Source organism: Zonotrichia leucophrys, chromosome 7 (assembly GCF_028769735.1).
Source record: "Zonotrichia leucophrys gambelii isolate GWCS_2022_RI chromosome 7, RI_Zleu_2.0, whole genome shotgun sequence".
Classification (NCBI taxonomy): Eukaryota; Metazoa; Chordata; class Aves; order Passeriformes; family Passerellidae; genus Zonotrichia; species Zonotrichia leucophrys.
Window position 1 is genome coordinate 4,227,964 of NC_088177.1, and position 20,611 is coordinate 4,248,574.

General features: G+C 38.9%; 1 protein-coding gene across 2 annotated transcripts in view; it reads right to left on the minus strand.

Moving 5' to 3' along the window:
* ARHGAP15 (Rho GTPase activating protein 15) overlaps window positions 1-20,611 on the minus strand; it is a 322,242-nt gene that overhangs the window by 156,435 nt on the left and 145,196 nt on the right. For both annotated transcript variants that reach the window (XM_064717976.1, XM_064717977.1), the window contains one exon: window positions 250-348. In XM_064717976.1, the coding sequence (XP_064574046.1) occupies window positions 250-348 (99 nt within the window). The remainder of the gene's footprint in view (window positions 1-249; window positions 349-20,611) is intronic.

Below are 20,611 nucleotides of genomic sequence, written 5' to 3' on the forward strand. Positions count from 1 at the left end.
CGTCCTTGTTATTTCAGAGAAATAAATGTAGCGTTCCGTTTCGAGGCAAGAATCAAATGACATTTTTGTGCAACAACCTTGTTTATCTGACATTTTTTGTAGATTTGCATACATATTTTTATACCCTTCAGAGAAAGGAACGTCTAGCTAGCTGCTGACTGCCTAAAAACCTGTAGAGATGCCTGAGCAAATGAAGTTGAAATTGCTACATCTTAATTAATAAAGGTAACAGCCAAAACAAATACATACCAATCTGTCAATTGCATTTTTGATAGCGTGGAACCAATCCAATATGAGAAAGTCGATATCCGACTGGAAGAGGAACTCATTTCCTGACACTGTGGTGATCTGGGGAGGGCATGGGCACACACAGGTGAGTAAAGCACACACCAGGCAGATGATTTTCCTCTATTTTCCCTCCCGTTCCCCCCACAAATGCTTGTTCTTTTTACTGAGATTTGTCTGCTGGAGTGCCGAGTTACCGAGGAGTTCTGAACCTCTGTCTGAAAACTGTTTTGAATATGTCAAAACAAACGAGATATTGTCTCAGCAATGCAACCACAGAACACAAATAGTGCAGAAATAACGGGTATGTGACAAAAGTTAAGAAAAGCCAGGAAACTCGGTGTAACAAGACACAGTTCAAGGGAAATCAAAGCACCCTGAAAAGAACTGAATGCATCAGGAAAATTATTTCCTGCCATTTGCAGTTTCCATTTCTGTTTTACTAATATTGGTTTTTGTGTCTGCTACCTCCATTCTTGAATTTGCACATTTATTATTTACCTATGATTCCCCACTTCCAAACATTTTGGTAAAATTGATAATGTCACTCTTTCACATTAAAAAAAGAAATTATCATCAAAGATGGCTGCAGCAGAGTAATTAGGAGCCCATTTATCATGAAAAAAAAATACCCAGTTTGTCTGAATAGAAGTCGATTTACATTTTTGACCCACTCACTGGGAATATTTATCAAAAGAATATTCAATCCCCTGATAATGCTGTTTCACTGCCTAACCTAATATTTGGTGGAAATATGTATGTATATGCTGTTGGCCTGAACTTCTGTAAACCACTGGGATAATAATGATACATAATTTTTTATTTTACACATACACACATATATATATATATATTTATATTTATATATATATTTCACCAGAGGAAATCACCAGGTATTTCACACAACAGGTTGGAGCAACCATTTCACAGACGGCAAAACTGAGGCCCAGAGCTGTGCAGTGCTTCGTCCCAGGATTATTCCACAGATTCCTGGTGCCCATGGCCATGGAGCAGCATCTGGGCACAACATCTTTGTTTGCAGACAAGTCAACCAAGGGCTACATCACCAGCACTTTTGGAAGGGGCAGGAGCTCATTCTGCCCATACTATAAGACAGCTCAGCTCCTGCCAGCTCTGGAACCAAAGTTTTATTCTTATTTCACTGCTGTTAAAAGCTGCTTGTGCAAAATTTGGTGGTATTCACGTGTGGAAATGGAACATTTGGGTCTTGGTGTGTTGGGGATGCAGGTTTAGTTTGAATGCTGGAATGTTCACTGGGACATGGATTATTTAGCACCAAATAGGGATTTCCTTCTGACCAACTCTGGGAAAAGGCAAAGCTGTTATGACCTGGCACAGTTTGTTTATGTAAATACATTGACCTGAAGTGCTACTGCTTCCCTGCATCTCCCCCATGTCAAGAGTTTTTAGTGAAGCTAAAAAGAAACAGCAGATCCTCACCAGCCTGGGTACTCCCAGCATCTCCCTCAAAACTGAAATAATACCAGGGAAAAGAAAACCCAAACCAAAAAAACAACAGCCTAATGTCACATTAATTGTCCTATAACCCTCCCTTTATTGAGGAAATGCCTGCAAGGAAGGTTTCCAAAGTCATCAGCATTAAGGAAAATCCCGTCAGCGCAGCTCCAGCGGAGACATCCTGTGGGAGTGCTGCTGGGAATGTGGGAACGCTCCCCTGGTGTGGGCTCGGGGCTGCAGGGCTGCAGATGTTCACCCCATCCCCTCTGCACCCATCAGGGCCAGCTCCAGCCACCTCACTGCTCCCCAAGCATCAGAATGAGTTATTTATTAGGGAAATCATAATTCCCTCATTAGTCCAGGACCATAATGTTAATCACCATTTGCACACTCACCCCTCCCTTCACCAAAAGGAAATAAAAAGTCCAAATGCAGCTTAAGGTGAGCAGCAGAAAACAGCTGACCTCCATTTGGGTTCAAAATGTATGATATGATATCACAATTTATTAATGTATACATGCAGATATGAATTAGACTAAACACAGGCAACAATTCAATCTAATGCCTCCCTCCCAGTATAAACAAATCATTATTAAAATTATAAAATGGAATAACATTTTCAAAGTAAGAGCAACATATGTAATTAGATTTACTGTATTTTGAAGGCTTAAAAAGGACACAACATAGTTCAGCCTTCCGTTCAGTAAATTCAGGCTTTATTAAAATACAAGTATTCAGCACTGCATAAATATTTGCACTGTATGATATGCAAAAGAGATACTCCATTGCTAACAAGACCAAAGCAAAATACATGTTGAAAGTTTCTTTGTCTTGAATGTGTTATTTTGATAATCATATATTATCAGTGTTTTATGAGCAAATCTGTAAAAACAGATCATAGAATGGAGGGAAGAGAATTCATTTAAAATATACTTTCTGTAAGATATAGTTCAAGTCCTTTTCTTTCTTTCCTCAGACTAATCTTCAGAGTAACAAGACAGTTTCAAGAAGACTGCTACTGCTCTCTACAGTTTAAATGCATCCACTCCTTAATTACAGTCAGTAATTGACTTTGTTCTGCTCCATTCCAGTCATTCACAGGCAAGCAGTTCCAAAGGCTTTGGCTGGTAAATCCCATTTAATGTGCAGGTTTTCTATCCCACTTTTATATATTACCTCCTTAGGATTTCTGATAAATTACTCTTGGAAAGGATTGCTAAACCATATTTGCACTTTGAACAATCAAATTTTCAACACCCCTGGGAAAAGACATCAGTAAAGAATGCTGGTTTTGACTAAACCTTGTGATTGAACAATTTATGATCACAGCCCTAAATGATGTATAACTAACAACAAGCAGAAATTGTTCAATATTAAGGCCTGTTAACACACCATCCCTGTGTCAGGCACTGCTGAAATAAACAGAGGGGCTGGGGAAACAAATGAAAGACAAATCTGAGGGGGAAAAAAATGAAAGAAAATTAAGTGCTCTATCCAGAGCTGCCAGACTCCATTGTGCCAGGTACTTCACTTATTTAAATACCTCCCGAAATCCCTCTCTCTGTGCCATCATTTTTTGCAAAGGCTACAGTCTAGAATTAGCACTACCTTACCAGGCAGAATGCTGCTGCTGCTGTCAGCAATAAACACCCACGAGGACTGACAACTGGCATTAACCCTCTGGTTTGCCATGCCCTTCAGGATGGGGACAGGAGACACAGGGTGCCTCAATTCCCTCTTTCTATCCACAGCACCAAGGGGAAAAAAAATTACTTCAAAGCCTGAATCAACTCACATGGCAGTTTTGCAGGGAGCTGTAGCACAGCCCTGCTGCTAAACATTGATCCTTAGAAAATATCGGCTCACCACAGGTAAATGTGTGCTAAATTCAATGCACTGCTGGGCTGCCAACACTGTGTGGGAAGTGGGGAGGGAGGCAGGTGTGAAACACTTCCTGATATTCTATTTGTGGCTTATTAAGGGTTTCTCTTGTCACCTTACAGAGCTGCAAATGGAGGGTTGAGCTTCTTCTGCGTGTCACCATAATGATGTACCAAGGTGGTACTCAACAAGATCCTGTGTTATTAAACAGAAATGTACCCTTTTAGCTCCACAAAATACAGGACACTGTGTCTAATTAATGCCATTGCCATTTTATAATATACAAATATACCTTGGAGGCTACCCAGAATCAATGGTTTTTAAAAATTTTACAAATTATGTATTTTTCCTGTGCTAGGTTGTGCTCTGGGATATACTGCTGTGCCAGGACTTCCAAACCCTTACAGATCACCCTTCAGAGCTTGTGTCACAGACTTTCCTTTCACAGTATATCCATGCCAATGGAAAACAGCCATAGAAGAAGATCAGTGTCTTCTGTCCATGGTTTTCCTGCAAAGTTTGGTCTGGGGACCATGGCACCACTATGAAAAACATCTCACTCCTGGTATCCCTCTAGTTCTTTACCAGTATACACTTCTACAGACGTTCTTGCATTTATTTTAGCTGCAGAACAAGGATGGAGGCAATTTCAGCAATCCTACTGATAGACACTCTATGGAGATATGGGAAAGGGTGATAAACTCACACAGCAAAACAAAAATCCAAACCCATCCTATTGATTCGCCCACTTCAAAGTGTACTTATGCATCTCTGGTGGCCACAACTATTATTTGCAGTGATTAACTATTTTTAAACAATGCCAAGAACAAACCTTAATGCAGGAAGTGAAGAATTCTGTGGGAAAGGAGAAACACAGCAAAAATTTTAGTCTGTACTGTGTAACAAGGAAAAAGGGAGTAGAGTGAGAAGCCAAGGAAGTGTATGGCTCATGTATAGCTCAAGTATGAACACCAAAAATCCATGTCACGGTTCTTAATTCAGCCAAATACTGAAACAAGCCAATGCTCAACTCCTCCTGAAACTGGGACATCCAGAAAAATTGCTGGACTATTGAGGTGTGGCTTCATATAACCGACTCCAACGGTTCAGTGTTGGATTATTGGATGCTTTTGGACCGTGGAAACTTCAGCAGTTGCTAATCCAGTGCAAGATTCAGTGCAGAAAACAGAAATTTTTATGCCACCTGGGACTCACACAGCTTGTGGTGAACACTAAGTGATTTAAACTTGGATTGACAGATACCTCTGCGTGCAGAAATTCAATAAAATGTGTTCCTCTTGTTGCGCTGTGCATTGGGATTGCTGCTCTTGATATGTGTAGGAAAAAAAGGAAATGTGAGTTGCTGGAGCATTTCTAGCTCCAAAGTTAACACTCTTCCCCCTTCCCACTGCTCCCTTCATCTCACCTTGCTCGCTCACAAAGTGGTGGGGTTTTTTCTGATCATGTTAATCAACCTGATTCCCCACAATGAAGAGAAATCTGGATTTTTCTCTCTGTTTTCCTAATGGAATGGGGTCTATCCATGCAATGCAGGACACCCCATTTACCATCTGCATGGCCGCCACCAGCGCTGGGCCAGGGAGGTTGTGAAAAGAGTCAAAAAGAAAGGAAAAAAAATTAAAAAAAGAATATTTCTGTCTCGAAATATTAATTTAAAAAAAATCATTACAATATCATAAAACTTGAGAATAAATACACAAACCCTGGACACTCCTGTGTCCACACCCTCAGTAAAAGTAGAATTAATTAAAATTGGGAGACACTATGCTCCTTAATTGTTTAATTAACTGGATTTCAATTAAACTGGGACAGAGCCATGCAAGTTTCTAAAAACACATCAGAAGTCTAACTGCATTTCTGGAAGTTGATCTTAAATTCTTTCTCACAGATAATCCAGTCTCTTGGCCATGTTTATGCTGAATGAGTAAGCAGCCGAGAGGATAAATAAAATATCTCTCTGTGCTGTGCCACAGTGAGCTGGGTCTAATATTAAAAAATGGCAACAAAAGGAAACAAAAGGCTCAGTCTTGAGCTGTGTTATACTCGTACAGCATCATGTATCCATTCCATGAGCCAGCCTATCAAACAGAGGTAGTCATGGTTATGCTGATAGTTAAATTACTGAAAGGACTCTAAGATGTTTATGACTACCAAAGAAATTTCATTATCAAGCAGATTGTCTGTCTCATATTACAGTCTGGCTTCACCCATCTCGCAGTCCTTTGGATGTCGAGCAAAGTTAACATTGAAGTGATGGGGAAATATCAGCTTGAGAGAAAAGGTCTTCAACCAATCTTTCAAAAAAAATGATATTTGTTAAAAAATTTGGTGAGAAAGTATCTGCCTTGTGTTCCCAATGTTGCTAGATGTTAAGTAAATATATGCTGATTGCAAAAAAGTTGCTTTGGCAACTCTCTTATTAAAATGCATTTGTAACCCCCATCTGTCATGAAAGTTTTGAAAAGTTTGTTTACTTTGGAGAGCCGCCTTATCCAGGGTTACCCCGGCATACAATGATAGCAGTCTTCAGAAGTTGTGTGAGGAACAAGCCACTAGGGATCCATTTTTGTTTTAATTGGCACACACAAACACTTTTCTGGTCTGTCAAAAAGATCAAGCTAATATGCATGGCGGGTGTTATATTCTCAGCTTTTGGGAGCAGTAAAGCTCCCTTTATTTAAGTAATTTAAATGATAGACTGCAAAAACTTTGCAAGTCAGAAAAATGTTTTATACTTTCTTTGGGAATATTTGTTTTAGGCAACAGAAAATGTTCTACATATCTAAAGATGTTGAACCTTATGTTTTAATTACCCTGTTTTTTCCTGATTCTGTAAAAATGACTGTGAAAACCAAGGATTGCAAAGAGGCAACAAACAGATCCTGTGTTTTCACAACTTCTGCAATATTACAATTTGTGAGACTGAATATTGCCAGATGTTTATAGGTTATGTCCTAAGCTGTGTTGCCTTGTGATGTGACTGCTTTGCACATCCACTCTCTTTGTGGGAACCTTTGTGGGGTCATCATATCAATGCAACCTCCTCATATACAACGAGTTGCTTCTTAGTGAAAATAAACTGAGGCTGGCATTATGCACATCAATGGCTCCAAAATGGATTCAGATATCTCAGATTTGGGGGTGAAACTTACAAGAAACAATACATTTTACAATAAAACTGTATTGTACCAGTGGAGATGAAATTTTTTTCTTGGTAAATTCCTGGGATTGAATCCTTCAACATAATTCAGCAATAAAATAATGAACCCTGTGATGGTTAAGAAGGAAAAATTTTTGAACCTGAAGTTTCCCTTCTTCTATGACACAAAATCATATGACATGCCAGTTCCTCTTGGAAAATTGCATTAATACTAACTAGGTGAGAATCTTCTCTCTGCACTATAAGGCAAAATTTTTTCCTTTACTTTTTGGCCATGATGAATCTCAGATGCAGAAGAACTGATTTTTATCACTTGTAAGGGAAATATTAAACCAAGAGGAGATCACAAATGATGCTCATTAAGCTCTGAAAGACCAAAGCTCTTTCTTGGGTTGGAAGTGGAGCTTTGGCTGGGGGTCCAAGAGCTTCTCTGGAGGGAAAGAAAGGTCCAGGTGTACTGGATGCTGTCACTGATTTCAAGGAACAACTTGTCCTTTCTCCACCCACCAGTCCAGGTCTGGTTTTTTGCTGCCTTGGAGGAGTGTGAGAAGAAACACATGATGTTTGAAAGGTAAGAAAGAGCAAACAACCAATGCTAAACATCCAGGGAACATCCTGGGAAGTATTTCCTGCTGATCCCATACACTGGTAACATGCCCTGTGAGGGACAGTTGGGACACAGGGATCAGCCTCTGAGAAACAGGGGTTTCCTTCAGAGGATAAAGAGAGCAGGAAGGGAAATGTGAGACAGGCAGCAGATGACCCTCCTGGACGGCAGCCACTTGTGTGCAGCCTGCCGTGTCCCCCCTGCCCGTGCTGCCCTCTGCTCCAGCCCCACGCCGCCGAGCAGGAGGGGTGGAATTCTGACAGCCTTGCAGCCAAATCACAGGAGATGGGAGTCACCAGGCTGGGCAGCGAGAAAGAAATACCGCCACAAGGGGTAAAAGCAAGAGATAATAATTAAGACACAATTCAGTCGTGTCTGTGCATAGTGGGAAGTCAGGGAATAGACAATTGCACATTTTGTCCACGGATGAAGACTGAAGGCAGTGCATGAATACCTACTGCAAGCTACTTTTCTCCTTGGGGTAATATTTTACTGTTATTGCCTTTGCAATCTGAAGCCATACATTACACAGCCACACACAGAGATATTGGCAATGGTTTCTCAGAGAAGTCCTGTCTTTCTTAGCTTTACCAGCTGGACAATACCTAGTGATGAATGGTTCTCCTGTCCAATTTTATATGCATGTTATAACACTTTATGATGTATGTGAGTGAGACTCAACGTGATAAGTCCTTGTAACAAACAAAAATATCAAAGGGAGAATGAATGCTCTGCTTTCAGTGCAGGCGAAGATATATATTTAAAATATATATGTGCTGGGTGTAAAGATTTCATTTTGTTGACTCTTATTTTAGCCAAAAATTTATTCATCAGCAGCAGAGCATTTCACAGCAACATTATTTGCAAAAAGAAGCCAGTGCTGGCTCTTAGTATTTCATTTACTGGCACATATCTCCTATTAATGAATGCTGAGATTGCACAATAAGGAAAAAGAGATGTTGCTATAGGTGTCTTTATACTTACAGTAACGTATTTGGCTGTGATTATAAGTGTTTGTAAAACTTTCAAGAATCGTTCCTTGTCTACTTACACTAATGAGAACACCTGGTAAGTTTAGAGCTGCGCAGGCTTATTTGCATTGAATTCAGGTTTTTGCATACTGTACATCACTTTTTGAAACAATTAGATGTTTACAGAGAAATATAGCCAACAGAAGAACAGCAGCTTGAATGCCCTCCAGCCCAAGTCAGCGCTAATCCTGGTCTGTGTGAAAAGCAGAAACCTGCTGAATTATAATACCGACACAAATTCAGTGAGCAGTGAACAAAAGTGTACCTGCAAATCCTCTGATAGCAGATGTTTCTGGTGGGGATTGCTACCTGCTGTTGAATAAAGCATCTCTTAGAGATGAAACAGCACTACTGAATGGGATTTTCATTGTTTATTTACCATTTCCTTTTCATTCTGATAGTTTCTTTTCCCTTTTTTTCTTCCCCCCCCCCCCCCCCCCTTTTTTTCCTGGTGACTCAGAACCTGTGTACTGAGCATGTAGAACATGCGGTCATTCTCCAAAATAGCTGCATATGTAATTTTACTAACTTGCCAAAAGCCAGTACAGAAACACAAGATTCCTCCTACTGCTCGAGATCCAAGGCACTGTCTCTCCAGGAGAGGGATTTGTGGCCTGGGGCAAGAACAGGAGGTTCCTTTCGATAGAAACAGGTCTGCTGAAGGGAAAGTGCAACATCCTGCTGTGCCATGGCCATGCCAGCCATTGCTTTATAACAAAGTACAGCATCAAAGTTGGTCCATGATCTGTAGATACCCTCCACCAGCTGTGCCAAGTTCCTGAGTGGGGCAGGCAGGAAAATATTCTGGTTATTATCTCCCCTTTCATGCAGGGAGCAAACCACACAGAACATCTTGGGTTTGCCCCCTTCCATCTTTATTTGTATGTAGCTACTAGGAAAAGCTAAGCAGGATGAAAAATGTTTTGAAGAAGGCTATTGCATCCATTTCAGAAAACAAAAATTCCAACTACAACAACTGGAAAGATTCCTATTTTAATAAGTTATTTAGTTCTTTCATAAAAATGATGCTGATGAGATTTAAGACAAAGATGGATGAATTTTTTAACCTAACTAAATTTTAGTTTCTCAGGAGTCACAACCTAGTTAGAAAGCTTTTATGAGTAACTCGTTAGAAAGCTTTTATAGGTAATACAGGACTTTACTCAGTATAGAAAAATATGGATATTTCAAAATACAAAATCCTTGTATGGTCTGGGTTTGAAGGGAGATTACAATCACTCTGTTCCAAACCCCTGCTATAAACAGGGACACCTTCCACTAGAGCAGGTTGCTCAGAGCTCCATCCAGCCTGGCCTTGAACACTTCCAGGGATGGGGTATCAATGGAGTTTCCAAAAAACGAGTAGGCTATGAACCTCTCTGACCCAGTTATGATATTTATTCCATCTGGGAATGATGTTATATTAAGTAATAAGCAGTATCACAATACAGATATTATGGAGACAATTTATTTCAAAGCATAATATCACTGAACTTTTGAAATTAGAGATTCTTGTATTTTGAAAGAAAAAAGATCTTTTTATGTCTCCAATTCATTGTGATAGCCTCAGACCAGTTTTCAAGCATTGAAGGATCCTTGGATTTTTTATTTGGACATTCTGGAACTGCACTGACAGCACTGGCCTTTAAATTTATCAGCTGCTCAATGTGGTACTGTAGTAATGACAGCAAGTTACTCAAAATGTTATTTAAAAATATCACATAACCAAAATATTTAATATCTCTTCACAATAGGTGTCTACGGGGAGCTTTTCTAGGAAAGGGGAATATAGGTCAGAACTTGGGGAATTGCTTACACTAACTGATTTTGGTCAGCCAGAGGTCATTGGGTGAAAAACTACAGAAACATTTGACTATCTAGCTCACAAGCAAGAGAACCTACTTGGATCAATTCTGTAATTTTAAAAATTACAGTGAAATTAGGAAAAAAACACAAGAATCACATGCCATCTCTCTACGTCTGAGTTTCTGATGTGCATATACCAACCACCAAATATTAAAAGCAAATAAATTATTTTAAATAGACAGGTTTTGCAAGTATGGGATTTTTTTAACTATGTAGGCATTTCTCATGTATTAGAACATGATTTACACTTTGACATCTGTCAGTCAAGCTTCTGGCTATCACGCTGGACAATCTGGAGGGGCACATCACAATGTGATGTGGCATGCAGAAAATCTGAAAAACTCCACTTTTCCAAAATAAAAATCCACCTTCTAGTTTTAAATAGAGAGAATGATTGCAAAATATTTGGCCATCAAGACTGTAAAGATTGAGGCTGGGTAATCAATAACGTTTGTGGTTGAATTACCCACTGATAACAAGTAATTTCCTGCTATCCTTGAGGGGAATTGGGAAGTGGATTTGGGGAATTTGGCAGACTCTCTCTCTCTTTTCTAAATATGCTGTGTTTGAAAGCCTGCTATTCTATTCTTTTCTGTAGCAAGCTTTTGGATGGTGCAGTACAGGAGAATGTGGATTTGGGGTAACAGCTCATTCAAGAACTTTGGGGTCTAAATATAAGGGAAGCTAAAAATTCACAAAATTGTCAAGGCCGGGAATGGCTGGGAATTTGGGGTTCAGCTCTTCTGTGCCACAATCACAAGGCCATATTTATCTGAATCCTTTCAACATCATTATTTTTACTCCATGTCTTGTTATTAATAATTACTCAGTACACATGGTAAGGAAATTGAGTGGTTTAAAACACATCATGGCCTCCTTGTCCAACGTGTCACCTTTGCACATCCATTCGAGCACTGTGGATGGTGTGCCAGGAGACTCGTGGTCATCCATCAACCCAAACCGGAGACCCATGAGGGCAATAACCAGGGCATCTCCCCACAGGCCCCTGACCCACATGTTCCTTGCCCTCCTCACACCAAGCTGTCAGAAATTCTGGGTGCATTATCACTGTCCCCAAACTCAGCATCACATGACAACTCAAAAGCAACATCCAACCAGTAATGTGGACATTAAACTGTGAGGCAAAAGAGAAAGTCTTAAGGAAACTGGAATTTAAGACCTGAGTTTCTACAAGTGTTATGTTTCCCTGTCTTATAATCCATGACCTAACCCTTGCACTGTTCTGGTGCCACCAAGATAATTAAGAATGCTATCAGATTCTTGGTTCTGACAAAGGAAACCCATAAGCTACTTCCCAGAGATTTGGGGTAGTAACTCATTAAACCAGAGCTGGGAGAGCAGACTCTATTACTCGTGTCTATGAGCAGAGACATGTAAGTGAGTTTGAACTATAAACAGAACCAATTACATTAACATTTCCCAACGCTTTCAAGAATCAGACTTGAAGCTTTTATTTGTTTCGCGAAAACCGTGATCCGCTATGCTAATAAGTCTAAAAATTGATTAAAAGAAAAACATTCAAAGCAGAACCTGGCAGTAGAGCTTCTTATGTGCTTCCCTTTCATCTGCTGGAACACGGTAGCCCTGATTCAGCAAGGTACTTCATTAAGCAATAGGCAACGTGCAGAATCTGAGTGCTTGAGCTGTTTGCAGTCACAAGAGTGAAATGAGCAAATCAGCCCGAGCAAAAAATAGCAGAAAAGTTATATTTATTCACAGAGTGAATATTTCAGGGAACAAAAGATATGTTAGTGACAGTCAGTAAGAGCTGCATGTAAATTAACAGCAGAACCACAAGCAACAAAGTTGGCTGTCATTTGTAAGGGTAATAGCAAAAGAAAGCTGCACCTTCCAGCCCAACTGAGAGGAGACAATACCTCATCAAGGAATTAGAGGGGGAAAAAAACCAAAAAATAATTACAAAACCCCCCCACCACCTATTGGTTCCTTCATTATTAGGAGCAAACCCACACTAGTAACCTTATATACCTACTTGGAGAACACAGTACCAGGAAAGAAAAACGATTTTTTTTCAACTTGGCTGTATTAGTAAAAACACAGCCAGATTACCTTGAAATAATGAGGGAAAAATAATAACTTGGTAAGAAATTGTACCTAGCTTTCAGCTAAACTCATATTGCCAACAATCCCCACAACTCACTCTTTTCTTTCTGAGAACAGATGAACTGATTCTCTATCACAGCCAAGCTCATAATGTCTGAGATTAACTAGAAGTCACTCACTTAGAGAATGACCTTACGAAGAATTAAGCCATAAATTAGATACTGCCAGAACTTGAGAAATAAAAGAAGAAAAAATTGCTAAGAGTTTTTAGGTGTTGAGAAATTCAATTATACCATTTCATCTCTTATTGAAATGCAAACCCACAGGCTGTAAGCACAGAAACACACCATAGCTAAACAAAGTGGTGAGAAATACTGAAATAGGTGAATATTTATCAAACCCCTCGCTTAACAAAGAAGGAGCACTGATATCCATGCTATTTGGAAAGCTGCTTTTATCGAGGGAGGGAACAGGATCTCAGTTTCACGCTTAACTCCGAACGATAACTCATTCCCGCTTCTCGCTGCCTTTGCTCGATGACAGGTCATTCACCTCACTACTGTCATGCGTTACAAAAATTAGCAACCAAGCAAATGAATCTAGATCAGATCCTATGTTTGAACTTGCTCATTTGCCTCCATGCTCTATTTCCTACTAGAAACCCGTTTGCTGCATCACAGGACCAACTTCACAGCCGACACGGAGCAAGAGAGCCGGAGAACCTTGTGAATTTTCCCAATGTATCAGACTTACAGAAACACCTGTGCTAAATAACTTTCTGCTGAGCTACTGTGAAAAGCTGCAGTGTTAAATAGCAATCACAGTTTCTGATTTTTCACTGAGCTGGTTACTCTTCTGCTAGAGTCCTCTGAGCTGTCATGTGGGGCGTGAATGGTCCCCATTTTAATCTGATTGCCTTTCTCGTTATTCAAATTGTTAAAGTCATAAATTTCTTTATTTATCTTGAAGTATCATTATATCAATACAATGGGAGTTGAGCAGCAGCTGATAAAGTTGAAAAAAATCTGTTTATAAATGCCTTTCATTGCTGAATTGAGACTGTTCATTCACTGACTACTTCAAGATAAGAGGGGTTGAGAAAAATATGAGGCATTTGATTTGATACAGGTTTAAAAATGTTATTTCTCTTTAAAAATATCTCAAATAGAGTATGAGAAAAGATGAATACTTTAAAATTAAATAAACTTAGAAAGTTGCTGCTGATCCACCCCTTATTAAGGACTGCAGCATTTGTGTAAGGAACAGCTCTGATTTCCATTTTACAAGAAAACTATGCCCTTAAATCTATGCAAGCAGTTAAAAAAGATGCATTTGCATGGATACAGAGCTCATTATAGGCTTTAAGTGTGTTAATGATTAGATGGAAAACTTGTTCAAACAAATTATTGACTCCAGTAGTGAAGATCCGAGAGATAATAAAGTTCTGCAAGCAGGCAGGGAAAGTTGCAATTAGGTTTATTCAAGGAATATCTCACCTGGTGCTTCCCTAAGTGGTAAATAACAACAGTCCCACATCTGGGAGCAAATATCAATTACCTGCACATCCCTTCACACCTCGGGGGGAGAAGAAGATAAAACCACTGTGCTGTCACTCATGACAAGATTTTAAAAAAGGATTCACCTGTCATATCTTTAACCCCTTCACACGTGTTTGCTGCCTACACAAACCACTCTGCAGCTCTTCAGCTGCAAGAAAAGTCCAGGAAAGTGGGAACTGAGCTGCTGTTAATATTGATTTATCTTTAGTGACATGCCCATCACCATGAGTAGCAGAGTGGAGATAGGTGTAGATGCTCCACTCAAGCTGGGGTGAGCCTAAACCAGCCAAATCTTTGGAAACTGGGAGAGAAACAAAATGAGTCGCGAAAAATTTACCACTGCTGCTTTCAACCAAAATTTAAAGTAATTTCTGATTTTCCCCAGGCTCCAGGCAAGCGTGCACAGCTCATGGTATTTAAATGAAGCTCCCACAACATTTTGTGGCAACACGGTATTTTGTGGGAGCGAATGCAAAACACAGCAGCAGCACCACTGTAAACTTTGAAACATTTCAGAGAATATCAAGCCCCAACTGTGCTGCCAATACAGTTTTAAGTCAACCTAGCGAGTTAAATTATGCAAGCAACCGTTTCTCACACGAGTAGTTCCAATGGTTTCAGACAAGGGCGATATCTGCAATAGAAAGAGGATGCTCAAAAAGTATAAAAAAGAGTATTTTCCAGTGCAAAGGAGGTTGCAACACCCAGACTCGTGTTTAGGTAGGTTTGCCCGCGCTCTCATGATTCTCATTTCCTTTGTGAACTGTGTTTCAAATCTATAATTCATATAAAGCGAGAATTTCAGTGTTTTTCTTGCACTAAACAGCCTATTGTGAATGGCTCCAGGACAACTCCCCCAGCCAGGTAATTTAAACTGCAGAAAAGATAGGCAGAGACGTTATTTTCAACAAGGTCCCAAGGTGGCTTTCAATTCAGAAAAACAATTGACTGATGTTTCTCTGTTTGCTGCCAGGAAGCTCTATGTAGTATTTCTAGAGCTTTTTCTCTACTCTACCCAACATGTGGGCTCAGTGTCAAGCTGTGAGTTTGTAAATCTTTTTCAGCACTTACCAGAGCTCAACATGAATTATGGTATTGCCAAATCTGCTTTATGCAGCTTTTTTTTACACGAGAAGAAAATGTATGATTTTATGGTCAAAAAGAAACATCTACATGCTTGCAGTGGGAAAATGCAGTCAATTGGGATTGAGCCCCAGGAAAAAAATATTCCCCCCTAACCCTGCTTTTTTTACTGCCTTCAAACTTTGGAAACTTCTGGGCTGTCGAGCTTTACTTGGTACACGTGGTTTTTCTGTACCTTTAAAAACTATTTTAGCTAAGATTTTATTAACTATGACTTTATTAACTAAGCTTTTATTAACTTAATGCCTATTGGAAAAATCCCTGCTATTTCTGTGGATGATTCGCCCTAAAACACGCATTATTTTTTAATAAAATACCTTCCTTTTTGTTGAGGAACAGTTAGCCCAGGAGGTAAATCAGCCCTTTTGTTGAGGGCTAATAAACTTTGTGCGTGTGCATGTGTGTGCGTGTCTGAGTGACTTAATACCATTATAATAATATTATATGGCAGGCAAAAATATAATGAAAATGATAATTTGCCAAAAAGATTTAAAAAACACTGAGGTGTTACCTATCAAAAGTTCTCCTTCTGTCTATGATACAGCACAGATTGCAATCGTGACAGTAAATCTGGTGCTATTGTTAATGCCATGGCACTTTGGTTTTTGGCTTGCTTCAGTCCAATCTGTGACATGCTTGTGAATATCTTTCTTCTGTTCTGTCTGTATGGCATATGGATTTCTGGGATACAACGTCAGACCTATCCACATAACAAGTGTTCAGAGCACCTTATCATTTTAAAAAGCCAATTACTCAAAAAGACAAATGTGAAATGTTTCACATTTAATGATGAGCAAATCTGCAAAACAAATGCAATTTTGCTTCATTTGAAAAAGTTTAGTTTAACTGTAAATATTGCAATGGAGTCCCTAGCAATACACACCACGGGTAGGGACAGGCTCATTTTATGCATATTGTACATCATCACTGTCACTTAAATCTGCAAGATTTTCCATGCTAAGTTGTTTTAAATAAATAGAAAGAAATGAGATACAAAAGAGTGAAATATATGCTTCTGAATAGACTGTAAAAATGTCACTGCTAGCACTGAGCATTGGACACTTAAAAAAAAAATATTTTGAAAGTCTCTCCCAAAAAAACGAAAACTGCATATGTCTACAGAGGTAAAGGTCAGTAATGAAACAATTAACAGCAAAAATACCAATCCATTTTTTAGAAATATTTGTCAATATATAAAGAATGTTTTGTACTGCACAGAAGTGCTCAATTAATCCTGGTTTAGTGGCCGTATGTCAGATTCCCAGACTGAAATGATGTCAGCTGAAGAACTTAAATACACGCAGGTTCAAAAGCAAGATTGTGTATAGACTTCAGGACGGCAGAAATTGCTGATTTTTGCTGCAGTGCTAATACAGCTCATGATTCAATTAAATTCTTAAAAATGTGCATAATGTACATGCTGGACCACTGCATTCAAAATACAGTGCAGTAGATTATTTTTTTTAAAAACAGGCTATAGGTGTATATTTATGCCTCCATGTCTGAAAATCTATAGGCACACAAAGACCTGCCACTGCTACAGATAATTTAATGCTTGTCAGTTATCCAAATTGTAGGTACTGGGCACCAGAGGAAAAATTAAAATGGTTATTGTTAATATAGGAGCATATTGGGCTAAAAGGCAGGGAGAACAGTGATATTAGTGGGAGTATTTGACTCAGCAAGACAAATGCATTTATATACAATATTTAAAATACATGGGAAACATATAAACAGATTTTTAATATTGGATATTTTTGTGAGTAATTTGATTTTTAAACCCCTTGCACTAAACTGAGAACATTAGTAACAAAATACTATACAACATGGGAAACTGAATGCAGCTGGCACTGGTAATTTTAGAAGAAACTAATCTTGATATTTATAACATCATGTAGCAAGCGGAACAGTTTTACCAGGCTGGGAATGTTGAAATACAAAAAAGTTCACCTTTCAGCTATTGTGCTTTAGTTCTACTGCACTGGGAAAAAAAAAATCAGAAATCAGCTGCTGCAATGCAAATATTAAGAAAGTTTATTATGATATATAGCAATGGAGATACCTTTTTTAGACTGCCTGTACATGTATTGTATTGTATATTAAATTTTTGTAATACAGCTCAGGGACTTTATATGTACAACTGAAAAATCAGTTCATAAATTATATTTAGAAAGCCAGAAAATATGCTGAGCTACAACATTAGATAAGAACCTTGTTTTAAGTACATTCCTTTTAGTGTTTTTTTAAGCTTTTGATTTAGCTTTTGATGTTTTTACCTGTAGAATGCCAGATATAATGAACTAATAACTAAAACATAAAAAAAGGTATTTTCCCCCTTAATCCTAGAAATAACTGTAGTAAAAATTTTGCCAAATAATTTTTGCTATTGCTGCACATCAATGAGAAGAAGTGTACATTCAAACCTGTAAGAGAATGTAATTCAGCTCACAATTTCATTATGGTATTTAGTTTCTACGATTTTGGATTGTAAGGGGAAAATAAACATTCATAAAACATAACACACCAAGCCATTTCATAAATTAAGCCGTATAATATATTTAAATCCAAGTGATTTACATCAGAGGTTAATTTTTACCAGTGTCTTTAATGTTCAGGAGTGATGAAGACAGAGGAATAGATGGTTTTAAAACGTAGGACTTTACTGAGTGCAGGGAGCTGAATTTGCAGGGAGCTGTGCAGGCTTTTAGCCTGCTTTTATAGTACGTGTTTTTGTTTTTCTGCTTCTCCCTTGCACACCCACTCACCAACTTCAGCGCTGCGCTGCAGATTTGAATGAAGTGAAAAGCTCAATGGGTAATTGTCAAAATACTTTCATTTCCCCCACTTTCACACAAGAACCAAATAAAGCCAGGAGAGTCTCCCGCTTCCCACAAACACCCAGAAATCGGCAGCATTCCACCTGGAGCTACCAAAGAGCACAGCTGAACCTCCCAGATCACAATCTCCCTTTTGCTTTTTTCTTTTTTTTTTTAATCCCAGAAATACACCTTGAAAGCAAACGCGTTTCTCTCGAGTTTCGGGAGCTGGTATCAGAAGTGCGCACCACCTAGCTCATGCAAAAATCTGTTTATACACGTTCTCTCTCTCTCTCTGCGCCGGTATTACAGAAAAGAAATGTCAGTAATAATCAAGCGAGGGTGCTGAATTAAAATCTGAAATCGCTAACAAACCGATCTGTACAAAAGTGTCAGTGTTAAGATTTCCAGACTGGGGGTTGTGCGACAGAACGAGGAGCTCAGACAGAAGAAAACAGCTCTCCACTCCAGTACTTTCACCCCGTTAATCTCACATGTGCTTTGCCACGGATTTCTTGCTATTTTATTTTTAACCTCTGCTACCTTGTGGAAAGTGGGCTATTCTGAGGGTGCTCGCAAGCAAAGCTCTGATTTTACAGATGGATGTAAAGCACTGTTAAATGAGAGCTTTAAGAAGGACTTTTTCAATTTACTTTGAGCTTAAGCTGAAGTGGTTTAATCACAGCTTGTACACATCTTCTTAAAAATTGTTCTAAGGCGGGGGAGAAGTAATAATCATGTAGGAAATCATCGCGACAGCTGCTGGCTCCCATGATCCCATTTACACTTTTAACATCACTAATGAAAACCTATCTGGGCAATACCTGTGTCAGAGAGGTGTCAGGTGGTCATTTGGCACAAGAGAATAGAAAGGAATTAGAGCAGCATTTTGAAAATGACTCACTTTTCTTTTATTTTTTTTTTTCTTGTGTGTAGAGGGGTTGGTGGGGGATTTTTTTTTGGTTTTTCTTTTTTTTCTCTTTTTTTTTTTTTTTTTTTTTTTGCACCTGTTATTCTAAAATTTCTTTCAGTTACATTTCAAAACACTACAGTTGGGATCTCCTTGCCAACCTGAGATGGCATAAGCCTGGGTAACAGAACAAAATGTGAGAAGGTCCTTCTGTCTTTAACGCCTGTTCACCAATGAATCAGCCTCCAATTAATCTGTTTCTTCAGTAGGAGTTTAATAAAAGTCAAGCACACACATGTTCAGTCTTGTTTAGTATTAAAGCTGTGTTAACATTATCTGCCTAGCCAGGTCAAAAATCTTATATAATTAAATGCCAGAAACCATTTCAGAATTTTAAGGGCTTTACAATTTTCTGTAAGTAATTGATTATGCAAGGCAGGGTAGTTTAAATTTAAAACAGGATAGTGATGAGTGTGATGTCACTTTTCATTAGATATTTCAGAAAAGTTTGTTTCATGGCCAAAGTACACTTAAAACCTTACTTATTAGAATTACTATTTTGCATTTTTATGAACTAGGAAAAAAAAATTCAGCAAGCCATATTTCCTTTCTACATCATGAAGTAGAAACTGAGTATCTTGAGCACATCCCGAATTTCCACACTGTCAGGCAGGCTGTCCCTAAAATCACAGTCTAGGTTTTGCCCTATTCAGCTGCACCTCTAACTTGGCTTGGAAAAGCCAGGTATTATAACACCAGGATTACACTGCATTGTCTCCTGGTGAAGTGAACCTGGCCATAAAAAGAGTTAAAAACCAGAGTCTTGGGTCAGAATATACCTATGGCCCAACACAGGCAAAGAATTTCCTTGGAGATATGTGAAGAAAGTCCAATCTCCAAATAAATATAATCTCTCTCTACTGATTAAAGTTTTGCTTTTCACCATTTAAGCATAGCTATGATTTCTGACTGACAAAAAGAAAAGGCTGAGAGAGAAATACAAAACGGGGAAAAAAAGCTCCAACATATTAACAACAAACACGTTGCTAAGAAAGTGTGGAGCACGTCTCAAACTCTGTCCATAAAATCCACTCTTCATATCCCAGTCAGCAGCACTGAAGACACTGCTTCCAAAGAAAGTTACAAGCAATTTAGTTCCTGCTGCCACCAAATGTTCAGCACAAAATGTGGTTCCAGGCACTGTGCAGCATCCTCAGTCCTCTCACAGTCATTTTCTGTGCCTGAGAGCAGAGAGGTAATCCAAGCTTTTCCCCTGCTCCATCTCCCTTTGAAAGCTTCCCTTTCCCCCTTTTCCCTTCCCCACAGCTGAAAGCCAGGTGCACTTCAGAGCTCTCCATACACCTCTCCATTGTCCCCAGGACCAAAAAAACCTTGGCATACTCTAATGACAGAATGCAATACATCACACAGATGACAATGTGCAGCCCCATGGAGACAAAGGAGGAATTAGAAAAGTCTTAAGAATAAATTTTTTAAAAAAGTCATAGCTCAAGATACCAATAATTCCAGGTGTAAGGACAAAGAAAAAAAAAGAAAATTTGGAGTTGTGTGTTTAAATACACTGGCTCGTAACATTAAGTTAAGCGTCTTCATTAGTTTTAAAGCATAGTAGAAGTACAGGGGAAAAAAGGGTTAAAAAGGGAATTTGAGGCACATAAGAGAAGGGGAAACAAAACAAACCAAAAAAGCTATTAAAAATAGAGCTACAGAAAACTAGGGATGCTTATAGCAACGGAGGACAGCCAGC